Consider the following 12,540-nt stretch of genomic DNA (forward strand, 5'->3'; position numbering starts at 1 on the left):
TTGCTTCCATTCCTGTCCAGGAAGTGCAGCTAATTTGCATCTTCGCAGTTGCTTGTTTTAATATTGGTTCGCCGTGTCATCAACTCAGTGATTCTGTGTTTTTTGTTGTTGTTTTTTTCTGCTCGATCGGAATTGCCATTTATGTGCTAGTTTGCACATTTGTTAACAAATATTGCAAACATCACACAGACATGCACTTTTTTCCCCCTACTACATTTCCATGCCCATTTTCGATACTTTTGTTTAAAAGTCAATATTAATTCAGTATAAGATAAGCATTGCTACAGCTGAACAAATTCAACACAAACGAAAAATGCGATGCCTACACGGAAACAGGTTTTTCCATGCGAACCCTTCCCCCCATCCAAAAAAAGAAAAACAAAGTTATGAAAAAAACAAGAAATTCCTACGAGGTAGGAAAAACACCCCCGTCAAAGGGAAATAACATTCTTAGTTGGTGGCAGTGACTGAGTGAGAATGGTTATTTCCCTTTGACCATGAAGATGTCCCTGTATAAGTCCTTGTATAATTTTAATCCACCAATAACTCCGTAACCGTGTGCTTGACTGGTCCCAATTTTTGTAAGGACCGTCTCAGGAATGTATAGAACCTGTTCACCAAGTTTGGTGACGATCGGTCCGTTCATTCTTGAGATCTATATGCGAACACAAACACACAAACAAACACACAAACACCCAAACAAACACATCGAGCGAAACCTATACACACCCCTATACCGGGGGTGTAACAAACGCAGATACTGTTATCCTCCTCTACTGTTCAGATTCTGTTCTCACCCTTCATTTAACAGGTTCATTATCTCCCACTACGCACATAGACATGACAATTTGCTTACTTGACCGAAAATCGTCGTCAAACTACAGGAGGGGGACACACATTTGGCGACTGATTCCGGTCGGGATTTTTCCCCACGATCAGTAACTTTCCACAGGACGGAAGCAAACTGGACGGTTGTCGGTGGAGACCAGGGGAGGGATGCCTAAATGGCGGCGTCTCTCGGGGGTTGGGACTCACACGATGACGCTGGATCTAGAAGCGCCATCTATTATTCATCCCGCTAGACGAGAAGCGCGGCTGTAAGCCACTTGCCTACTTGCGCCCCTGGAGTGCTAAAGTAGTTGGGTAAGTTTGCTGAGTTTAGTGACTAGAGAAAGTGGAGAGTAGAATTAGGACAAAGTCTGGTAATGGACAGAAGCAATCCAGGGGGAGAATTGTCATGGAGAATGGTGAAGTACAAAAACAATAGAAACTACGAAGAATAACATTGAAAGCAATAGAAACTACGAAGAATAACATTGAAAGCAATAGAAACTACGAAGAACAACATTGAAAGCAATAGAAACTACGAAGAACAACATTCAAAGCAATAGAAACTACGAAGAACAACATTGAAAGCAATAGAAACTACGAAGAACAACATTGAAAGCAATAGAAACTACGAAGAACAACATTGAAAGCAATAGAAACTACGAAGAACAACATTGAAAGCAATAGAAACTACGAAGAGCAACATTGAAAGCAATAGAAACTACGAAAACAATATATTGAAAGCAATGTACCATCGTCTGGGAAGTTATCAAGCAAAAGTGTTAATGATAAATAATGACTGGAGCGTTCAGGAAAACATTTACGTCGAACGGCCTCTCGAAATGGCAGGGAAAAAAACCCCGGTCATACACGTAAAACTGAACCCACACGTGTAAACATGGGTGTACGTCGGAGTGATGATAACATTAATGTCTAAATTATCTAATATCTAACATAAAATAGCTAAACATATATTTTTCTGAAAGCAGACCGTTTGGTATGTTGTTGAAAACCGCGTCTCAGAACACAGAAACAAACAAGTCGCGTAAGGCGAAAATACAATATTTAGTCAAGTAGCTGTCGAACTCACAGAATGAAACTGAACGCAGCAAGACCGTATACTCGTAGCATCGTCACTCCACCGCCCGTGGCAAAGGCAGTGCCCGTGGAATTGACAAGAAGAGCGGGGTATTCGTTGCGCTAAGAAGGATAGCACGCTTTTCTGTACCTCTCTTCGTTTTAACTTTCTGAGCGTGTTTTTAATCCAAACATATCATATCTATATATTTTTGGAATCAGGAACCGACAAGGAATACGATGAAAGTGTTTTTAAATTGATTTCGAAAAAAAAAATTTGATAATAATTTTTATATATTTAATTTTCAGAGCTTGTTTTTAATCCAAATATAACATATTGATATGTTTTTGGAATCAGCAAATGATGGAGAATAAGATAAACGTAAATTTGGATCGTTTTATAAATTTTTAATTTTTTTTACAATTTTCAGATTTTTAATGACCAAAGTCATTAATTAATTTTTAAGCCACCAAGCTGAAATGCAATACCGAACCCCGGGCTTCGTCGAAGAGTACTTGACCAAAATTTCAACCAATTTGGTTGAAAAATGAGGGCGTGACAGTGCCGCCTCAACTTTCACGAAAAGCCGGATATGACGTCATCAAAGACATTTATCAAAAAAATGAAAAAAACGTTCGGGGATTTCATACCCAGGAACTCTCATGTCAAATTTCATAAAGATCGGTCCAGTAGTTTAGTCTGAATCGCTCTACACACACACACACACAGACACACACACAGACACACACACGCACATACACCACGACCCTCGTTTCGATTCCCCCTCGATGTTAAAATATTTAGTCAAAACTTGACTAAATATAAAAAACAGACAGACAGACAGACATACAGACACACGGATTTACGGGCGGGCGGACGGACGGACGGACGCACAGACAGACAGAAAAATGAACAAGCAAACTGGAAAATAGTTTTTCCCCTTTTTGTGCAAAGCCTTTATATTACAAAACAATAGCAAAGATAGACAAAAAGAAAGAATCGATGATACAAAAAACTATCGTGGAACTTCTTTTACGTGAGCATGTTCATTAATAGGACAGTAACGCTCTTGCACCTGACTGGAGAATAACGACGTCACGACTCTTTACAAAACCCATACGCCTTCGCTCCCTTGCATGACTGCTGATGATATTTGTTCGTGCTAATGTTTTGCTTTGTCTGTTTGCAGGTTAATACGTTTGTGCCTGTGTATGCTTTTGTAATTGTGCTTTTATTTCAACTATGAAACAATAGTGTTAATTTCAGCGTGGTTTATCTTTATAGCGAAGCTTGGGCTTTAAACAAATATCCCGTGTCTCTACATATCGTGACCATCTTTATAAAGAGTTACATCTATGGGAATATATGATAAACCTCAGATTCGCGGCCGTTTAAAAGCATTTTTTCTTCATTTACATGATAGTTATACTTCCTTTTAAGAATCTCTCATGCTATGCTTTACTGCTTCAAGATGGTACTATTTCTCTGTCTGTCTGTCTGTCTGTCTGTCTGTCTGTCTGTCTGTCTGTCTGTCTGTCTGTCTGTCTGTCTGTCTGTCTGTCTCCCCTCCCTCTCTCTTTTTCGCTCTCTTATCTCTGTCTGTCTGTCTCTGTCTGTCTGTCTGTCTGTCTGTCTCTCTCTCTCTCTCTCTCTCTCCGCCCCCCTCCTTATCCGCCCCCCGAACCCTCTCTCACCCCCTCCCTCATCGTATCCTATGTCTGTCTGCCTGGCTGTCTGTCTGTCTCTCTCTCTCTATCGCCCCTCCCTCTCTCTCTTTCTCTCTCGCCCCTCCCTCTCTCTCTTCCGCTTTCTTATCTCTGGATGTCTGTCTGTCTGTCTCTCTCTCCCCTCCCTCTCTCTTTTTCGCTCTCTTATGTCTGTCTGTCTGTCTGTCTGTCTCTGTCTGTCTCTCTCTCTCGCCCCTCCCTCTCTCTCTTTCGCTTTCTTATCTCTGGATGTCTGTCTGTCTGTCTGTCTCTCTCTCTCTCTCTCCCCTCCCTCTCTCTTTTTCGCTCTCTTATGTATGTCTGTCTGTCTGTCTGTCTCTGTCTGTCTGTCTCTGTCTCTCTCTCTCTCTCTCTCTTTCGCCCCTCCCTCTCTTTCGCTCTCTTATCTCTGGATGTATGTCTGTCTGTCTGTCTCTCTTTCTCTCTCTCTCGCCCCTCCCTCTCTCTCTTCGCTCTCTTATCTCTGGATGTATGTCTGTCTGTCTGCCTGTCTCTCTCTCTCTCGCCCCTCCCTCTCTTTCGCTCTCTTATCTCTGGATGTCTGTCTGTCTGCCTGTCTGTCTCTCTCTCGCCCCTCCCTCTCTTTCGCTCTCTTATCTCTGGATGTATGTCTGTCTGTCTGTCTCTCTCTCTATCTCTCGCTCTCTCTCTCTCTCTCTCTCTCTTTCTCTCTCTCTCGCCCCTCCCTCTCTTTCGCTCTCTCTTATCTCTGGATGTCTGTCTGTCTGTCTGTCTGTCTGTCTCTCTCTCTCTCGCCCCCACTCCCCTCTCCTCTTTCTCCTCTCACTCATCCCCTTATCTCACTGTATATTTTATCACCCCAAAACTACATGTACCAAAACGGACGTCCTCCCCGCGGTACCATTAAAAAATAATAGTAAAAAAAGCCTACCAAATTAAGTTGAATTGATATCGATTGGGGGAAAACTGACGCAGGCAGTTTTGGCGGACATTCACCTTGCTAGGGTAAGCTAAGAAATGGCAGCCTTGTCAGACTGAGGGGTTTCAGCCGCCTTCCTTCCCGTTTGATGGGACCACTTACATCCGATCCTTGGCAGGCTGATGACAGGCTAAATGACAGCGCAAAAGGAAAGTACGACGCTTATTAGTTCAGTCAGCGAAGCGCTGCTCTCGTTCGACAGGCATCGGATAGGGCGACCGGTGGGCACGAGCCAGAACAAAATAACTACAGTCCAATCTGCCCTGGTCACCACCTATGGATAACGATCCCCAACCAGTTATGTTTTCGTAAATAATTCACCTTTTCACACCGACCACCTGTCTATAAAAACATCTTTTGGTTGATTTCTTTGGCGACAGTACGTTTCGCCCTGCAGTCTAGACTGACGATCTAACAGCGAACGACAAGAAGAAGATTTCTTTGGCGTTCGTGTTAGACAGGTTATATTGTTCAGCGAGCTCTGGGTAAGAGGCGGAGCATACATGCTTTATAAAAAGGGGAAAACAGAAAAGAAATAATTAAAAACATATATATATATACGTATAGTGTAGATTTAGTGGAGACATCAGGTCCACTTTGTCAGCGCGTTTTCCGATTCCTTTGCTGAAGATCAAGTCTGCGTTCGGTGCATTGCATGTTCACACAAATGCACGCACGCATGCATGCACGCACACACGCACGCATGCATGACTGTACGCACACACTCACTCAGTCACAAACTCACAAAAACACATCATTTTAACATATTTGTTTTTCGTTTGGTGCACATTTGGTGAGCTTTTCTACAGCGATTCTACACATTGTGTCAAGCTGACTTTCGATCCAAGGTAAATTAATATGCGACAGTTACAATCTAACGTTTGTTTCAGAGAGTGCGGACTGACGGTCCACGACACATAATATTGTACTCCTGGGAAATACCCGGCATGGTCAGTCGCGTAATCATTCTGATTATCTATCACGGAACATTAGAAACAGCCCATTATTGCAGGGGCTCTTGTCTCTCGTTAAGTGCTTTCTGATAATCCGGTTCGAAAAAGGAATGGAGACAATAGTATATATATCAGAGAGAGAGAGAGAGAGAGAGAGAGAGAGAGAGAGAGAGAGAGAGAGAGAGAGAGAGAGAGAGAGAGAGAGAGAGAGAGAGCGACAGACAGACAGACAGACATACAGACGGACAGACGGAGAGAGAGAGAGAGAGAGAGAGAGAGAGAGAGAGACAGAGACAGAGACAGAGAGAGACAGAGAGAGAGAGAGAGACAGACAGACAGACAGACAGAAAGACATACAAACGGACAGACGGAGAGAGAGAGAGAGAGAGAGAGAGAGAGAGAGAGAGAGAGAGAGAGAGAGAGAGAGCGAGAGAGACAGACAGACAGACGGAGAGAGAGAGAGAGAGAGAGAGAGAGAGAGAGAGAGACAGACAGACGGACAGACGGAGAGAGAGAGAGACAGACAGACAGACAGACAGACAGACAGACAGACAGAGAGAGACAGACAGACAGACAGACGGACAGACGGAGAGTGTGAGAGAGAGAGAGAGAGAGAGAGAGAGAGACAGACAGACAGACAGACAGACAGACAGACGTAAAGGTAGCTTATTCATCAACCCGCAATTACTCCATGGAATACAAACAAAATCAATGACGGCGAACAAAGTATATTATTTACAATCCTTGTGACAAAAAAATCAATAAAATGACTCATTCTTCGATACTCAAACGCTGAACGATAACAGGGTGAGAAGCACAGCGACAGACAAGACTTGCCGCGATGCACGTGAAGTCTGTGACCTGATTCTGTGTTTCGCTCTCCGGGAACGGTGTCACCAACGACATCGCTGCCGGCAGTTCCACTGTGTCTGGTGTACTAATGGGACTTATTAGAGCGACCAGCCACATCCCCTTCACTTGTACACTCAACTGCCTTCAGACAGCAGACAAAGTGCTTTTCGCTATTCTTTTTTTTTTTTTTTTTTTTTTGCATTAACGAAAGCGAGTCTATCGTTCTCTTTGAATTCCAAAGTCGCTATATTATTATTTTTAATTTAACATCTCAACCCCCCTACATCCCAAACCCCTCTCTCTAATTCTACCAACAGTTTATTTTGTATTTTTGTATATATCAAACAAACTCACCCACACAAACCAGTCGAATGAACAGGGGATATAGAGGAGTTAGTGTTACCAGTGTTTCCTCAGCATAGTTTTGTAACTGATGACGTCATCAAGGGATACATTTGAAACAAACAAACAACAAGTCGCGTAAGGCGAAATAACAACATTTAGTCAAGCTGTCGAACTCACAGAATGAAACTGAACGCACAGCTTTTTTCACCAAGACCGCATGCTCGTAGTTTCGTCAGTCGCTCGTGGAAAAGGCAGTGAAATCGACAAGCCAGAATAGTGCGATAGTGGTCGCGCTGAGCAGGATAACACGCTTTTCTGTATCTCTATTCTTTTTTAGCTTACTGAGTTTGTTTTTAATCCAAACATATCATATCTATATGTTTTTGGAATTAGGGACCGACAGGAAATAAGATGAAATTGTTTTTAAGTCGATTTTGGAAAACTAATTTTAATAATAATGTTGATATTTTTAATTTTCAGAGCTTGTTTGTAATCCAAATATAAAATATGTATATGTTTTTGGAATCAGAAAATGACGAAGAATAAGATGAAATTGATTTTGGATCGTTTAATAAAAAAAATAATTTTAATTACAAGTTTCCGATTTTTAATGACCAAACTCATTCATTAGTTTTTAAGCCACCACGCTGAAATGTAATACCAAAGTCCAGCCTTTGTCAAAGATTGCTTTACCAAAACTTCAATCAATTTGATTGAAAAATGAGGGTGTGACAGTGCCGCCTTAACTTTTACAAAAAGCCGGATATGACGTCATCAAAGGTATTTATCAAAAAATTAAAAAAGTCCTGGGATATCATTACCAGGAACTCTCATGTCATATTTCATAAAGATCGGTCCAGTAGCTTAGTCTGAATCGCTCTACACACACACGCAGACACACACACACACACACACACACAAACACACACAAACACACACACACACATACACACACACACACACACACACACCACGACCCTCGTCTCGATTCCCCCTCTGTGTTAAAACATTTAGTCAAAACTTGACTAAATGTAAAAAAACATAAAAATATAAAAAATAAAAATACTCACAGGCGCAAGAAGTTCTGGGCAATAGCCCACTGTGTCGTGCCTCCATGACCGTCTCCCAGCAGGGGCGTCCTGACGACGTTGGTGACGTTGTTCATGGTAACGTCACGCTTCAGATGACGTCACATTGTCGTACTGCGTCACCCCCGGGACCATGGCACCTTGCTGGGGCGAGTTAGGTCCTTGGTGGCGGATAGGGCAACGGTGACTGGGTGCCGAGAGAGGAAGACTCCAAACAGACGAAGAACCACATCTTGTTATGAAAACTGGCTGAAGAATCTTACGAGTTGACACGGTGCATTCCTCTAGAATCCTCCCATCAGAAAGGCAATGTGAAAGAAATCAAAGCGGCGAACACAACACAGAGAAACAATACTGAAAGAACTTCGTGCCGCTGGTGGGGAAACTAAGCACGTACAATCTGTTTCAAGACAATTGTGTCAGAACATTCTCTGCCGTTGGATGGAGAAAGCGAGCACGCCGGGACAATAGTTTAAGAACTCCTTAGCTGCTTGATAGCGAAAGCAGAGCACACAACAGCTTGTTACGCTGGCAGGCATAGAGACACACGCTGACGAGGTCATGCCCCCAGAAAGGACACTGAGTGTTTCACGCCAGAGGCTTGGTACCGAGCTTGACAATTCCAAGACAGAACCAAACCGCTCAAAGGTCGTGATGAAGGCTCGTAGACAGGTTCTCAGTAAATCTCTTGGGCGGTGTGTCAATGAGTGCAGTAAGAAGACAGGAGCATGCGGGTTTGCTGCTGTGGACTGAGACAAAGCCCTTCACTGTCTGTAGCCCCTCACTGCCTGTGATAGGACTCGGAGACAGCTCTTACCAGATAATATCGTCCTCTGTCGGCGTGTGAACGAGTGCTGTATGACGACGGTGACGTGAGCGTTTGTTGCTGCGCAAGATGGCAAAGCCGTTGACAAACTTTTGCCGTTCACTAATTGTACCAAAAACTCGTAGACCGATTCCCGTCGATGGTTTGAGTAAATCTCTTCCTAACCCAATATTGATGTGTGATTTAGTGCACAAGGAAGAAAGAAGCGTGCGGGGTTGTCGTTGCTGTGGTCGAGGACAACGCAGAAAAGTACGACAGGACTTGACAAGCGCTTGGCAGACTTACAGACTTTCCTCTGGTAGTGGTCGGTGCCAAGGAAATGTAGAAATCACTCTGTCTTCTGGAGCTCAGCTCATGTAGAAATCACTCTGTCCTCCAGTCGGCGTTGGTCTATTCAGGTTAGTTGAACGTTTCCTCTCCGGGCACTGAAATCAGAGATAACAAGAATTCAAGAAATGGGTCAGAGTCAGATCACAAGCAGAGAAGACAAGGAGAGATGGGTCAGATCACAAGCAGAGAAGACAAGAAAAGATGGGTCAGATCACAAGCAGAGAAGACAAGGAGAGATGGGTCAGATCACAAGCAGAGAAGACAAGGAGAGATGGGTCAGATCACAAGCAGAGAAGACAAGGAGAGATGGGTCAGATCACAAGCAGAGAGAACAAGGAGAGATGGGTCAGATCACAAGCGGAGAGGACAAGAAGAGATAGGTTAAATCTAGACGGGCGCTGTGGCGTGGTGGTAAGACGTCGGCCTCTTAATCGGAAGGTCGAGGATTCGAATCCCGGCCGCGGCCGCCTGGTGGGTTAAGTGTGGAGATTTTTCCGATCTCCCAGGTCAACTTATGTGCAGACCTGCTAGTGACTTATCCCCCTTCGTGTGTACACGCAAGCACAAGACCAAGTGCGCACGGAAAAGATCCTGTAATCCATGTCAGAGTTCGGTGGGTTATAGAAACACGAAAATACCCAGCATGCTTCCTCCGAAAGCGGCGTATGGCTGCCTAAATGGCGGGGTAAAAACAGTTATACACGTAAAATTCCACTCGTGCAAAAACACGAGTGTACGTGGGAGTTTCAGTCCTAGAACGCAGAAGAAGAAGAAGAAGAAGAAGAAGAAGAAGAAGAAGAAGAAGAAGAAGAAGAAGAAGAAGAAGAAGAAGAAGAAGAAGAAGAAGAAGAAGAAGAAGGTTTGATCTGAAGTAAAAACTGAGGACAAGAAGAGATGGGTCAGATCACAAGCAGATCACAAGCAGATCACAAGCGGAGAGAACAAGGAGAGTTGGGTCAGATCACAAGCAGAGAGAACAAGGAGAGATGGGTCAGATCACAAGCAGAGAAAACAAGAAGAGTGGGGTCAGATCACAAGCAGAGAGAACAAGGAGAGATGGGTCAGATCACAAGCAGAGAGAACAAGGAGAGTTGGGTCAAATCACAAGCAGAGAGAACAAGGAGAGATGGGTCAGATCACAAGCAGAGAGAACAAGGAGAGATGGGTCAGATCACAAGCAGAGAGAACAAGGAGAGATGGGTCAGATCACAAGCAGAGAGAACAAGGAGAGATGGGTCAGATCACAAGCGGAGAGAACAAGGAGAGATGGGTCAGATCACAAGAAGAGAGAACAAGGAGAGATGGGTCAGATCACAAGCAGAGAGAACAAGGAGAGATGGGTCAGATCACAAGCAGAGAGAACAAGGAGACATGGGTCAGATCACAAGCAGAGAGAACAAGGAGAGATGGGTCAGATCACAAGCAGAGAGAACAAGGAGAGATGGGTCAGATCACAAGCAGAGAGAACAAGGAGAGATGGGTCAGATCACAAGCAGAGAGAACAAGGAGAGTTGGGTCAGATCACAAGCAGAGAGAACAAGGAGAGATGGGTCAGATCACAAGCAGAGAGAACAAGGAGAGATGAGTCAGATCACAAGCAGAGAGAACAAGGAGAGTTGGGTCAGATCACAAGCAGAGAGAACAAGGAGAGATGGGTCAGATCACAAGCAGAGAGAACAAGGAGAGTTGGGTCAGATCACAAGCAGAGAGAACAAGGAGAGATGGGTCAGATCACAAGCAGAGAGAACAAGGAGAGATGGGTCAGATCACAAGCAGAGAGAACAAGGAGAGTTGGGTCAGATCACAAGCAGAGAGAACAAGGAGAGATGGGTCAGATCACAAGCAGAGAGAACAAGGAGAGTTGGGTCAGATCACAAGCAGAGAGAACAAGGGGAGATGGGTCAGATCACAAGCAGAGAGAACAAGGAGAGATGAGTCAGATCACAAGCAGAGAGAACAAGGAGAGATGGGTCAGATCACAAGCAGAGAGAACAAGGAGAGTTGGGTCAGATCACAAGCAGAGAGAACAAGGAGAGATGAGTCAGATCACAAGCAGAGAGAACAAGGAGAGTTGGGTCAGATCACAAGCAGAGAGAACAAGGAGAGATGGGTCAGATCACAAGCAGAGAGAACAAGGAGAGATGGGTCAGATCACAAGCAGAGAGAACAAGGAGAGTTGGGTCAGATCACAAGCAGAGAGAACAAGGAGAGATGGGTCAGATCACAAGCAGAAAGGCCAGATAAAGATGGGTCAGATCACAAGAAGGGAGTGAAAACAAGGGATACAGTTCACATGCACTCGGGGTGAGACCCACTTAGCCTCGCTCAATCAGAAGCACCAGGCCGCATTTACACGGCGCAGAAATCAAATCGCCGTTACCCTAAAACCCTTGGTGTCTGAAGCGAGTCTATCAAAGGCGTGGGTCCCCTTCTCTCTCCGTTCTCCCTCTCTGTCTGCTTCTTTAAAACCCAATATATCCCTCCCCTCCAACTCCCCCCCCCCCCCCCCCACCTCCACCCCGTTCTCCTGCTGTCTCCGCTGATTCTTTTACGCTCTCTCTCTTTTATACTACTCTAAGCATATCTCTTCTTTGCCTTTCCACTCTCCTGGTTCTCGTTTGGTTTGTCTTCCTGCCTCCCTTTCTATTTCTGTGTCCCCTCTCTCTCTCTCTCCCTCTCTCTCTCTCTCTCTCTCTCTCTCTCTCTCTCTCTCTCTCTCCTGTCTGTCTTTTTCTCTCTCTCTTTGTCTGTCTGTCTGTCTGTCTGTCTGTCTCTTTCTCTCTCTCTTTGTCTGTCTGTCTGTCTGTCTCTCTCTGTCTCTGTCTCTGTCTCTCTCTCTCTCTCTCTGAGGGAGGTTGGGGAGGCGTTTGAATGAAGTTTAGAGTGACCGCAGTGGCGTTTCCTCAGGGCATCGAGGGAGAAAAACAACCACAACGTATGCTGTTTCCATAACCCCAAACAAAAACGAAAAACACAAAAGAAAAGCTAATCTCTCTCCAGGCGTTTTTTTGCAGGCTCGTTTTCGTCTGTTATCTGTGTTTCATTCAGCTCTTTTGCTTTTGCATTCACAGTGATTGGTTTTATTTTTTCCCCTTCGACGACTGATACTCACTCTATAAATTGTCTTAGCCACTGTTACACGACGGTAGCTGTATCTCTTTTTACATTTAGTCAAGTTTTGACTAAATGTTTTAACATTGAGGGGGAATCGAGACGAGGGTCATAGTGTATGTGTGTGTGTGTGCCTGTTGTCTGTGAGTGTGTGTGTGTGTGTGTGTGTGTGTGTGTGTGTGTGTGTGTGTGTGTGTGTGTGTGTGTGTGTGTCTGTGTGTGTGTGTGTGTAGAGCGATTCAGACTAAACTACTGGACCGATCTTTATGAAATTTGACATGAGAGTTCCTGGGAATGATATCCCCGGACATGTTTTTATTTTTTTCGATAAATACCTTTGATGACGTCATATCCGGCTTTTTGTAAAAGTTGAGGCGGCACTGTCACACCCTCATTTTTCAATCAAATTGATTGAAATGTTGGCAAAGCAATCTTCGACGAAGGCCGGACTTTGGTATTGCA

General features: G+C 44.3%; 2 protein-coding genes across 2 annotated transcripts in view; one reads left to right on the plus strand and one right to left on the minus strand.

Moving 5' to 3' along the window:
- The window catches only part of LOC138981300 (5-hydroxytryptamine receptor 2A-like), a 57,983-nt gene that overhangs the window by 14,817 nt on the left and 30,626 nt on the right, over nt 1-12,540 (minus strand). Inside the window, exon 2 of the mRNA XM_070354161.1 lies at nt 7,794-9,062. Coding sequence (XP_070210262.1) covers nt 7,794-7,888 — 95 coding nt within the window. The 5' untranslated portion in view covers nt 7,889-9,062. The remainder of the gene's footprint in view (nt 1-7,793; nt 9,063-12,540) is intronic.
- LOC138982902 (trichohyalin-like) lies at nt 9,862-10,902 on the plus strand. Its single transcript, XM_070356298.1, has one exon. The coding sequence runs from the start codon at nt 9,862-9,864 to the stop codon at nt 10,900-10,902; it is 1,041 nt and encodes a 346-aa protein (XP_070212399.1).

Source organism: Littorina saxatilis, linkage group LG12 (assembly GCF_037325665.1).
Source record: "Littorina saxatilis isolate snail1 linkage group LG12, US_GU_Lsax_2.0, whole genome shotgun sequence".
Taxonomy (NCBI): domain Eukaryota; kingdom Metazoa; phylum Mollusca; class Gastropoda; order Littorinimorpha; family Littorinidae; genus Littorina; species Littorina saxatilis.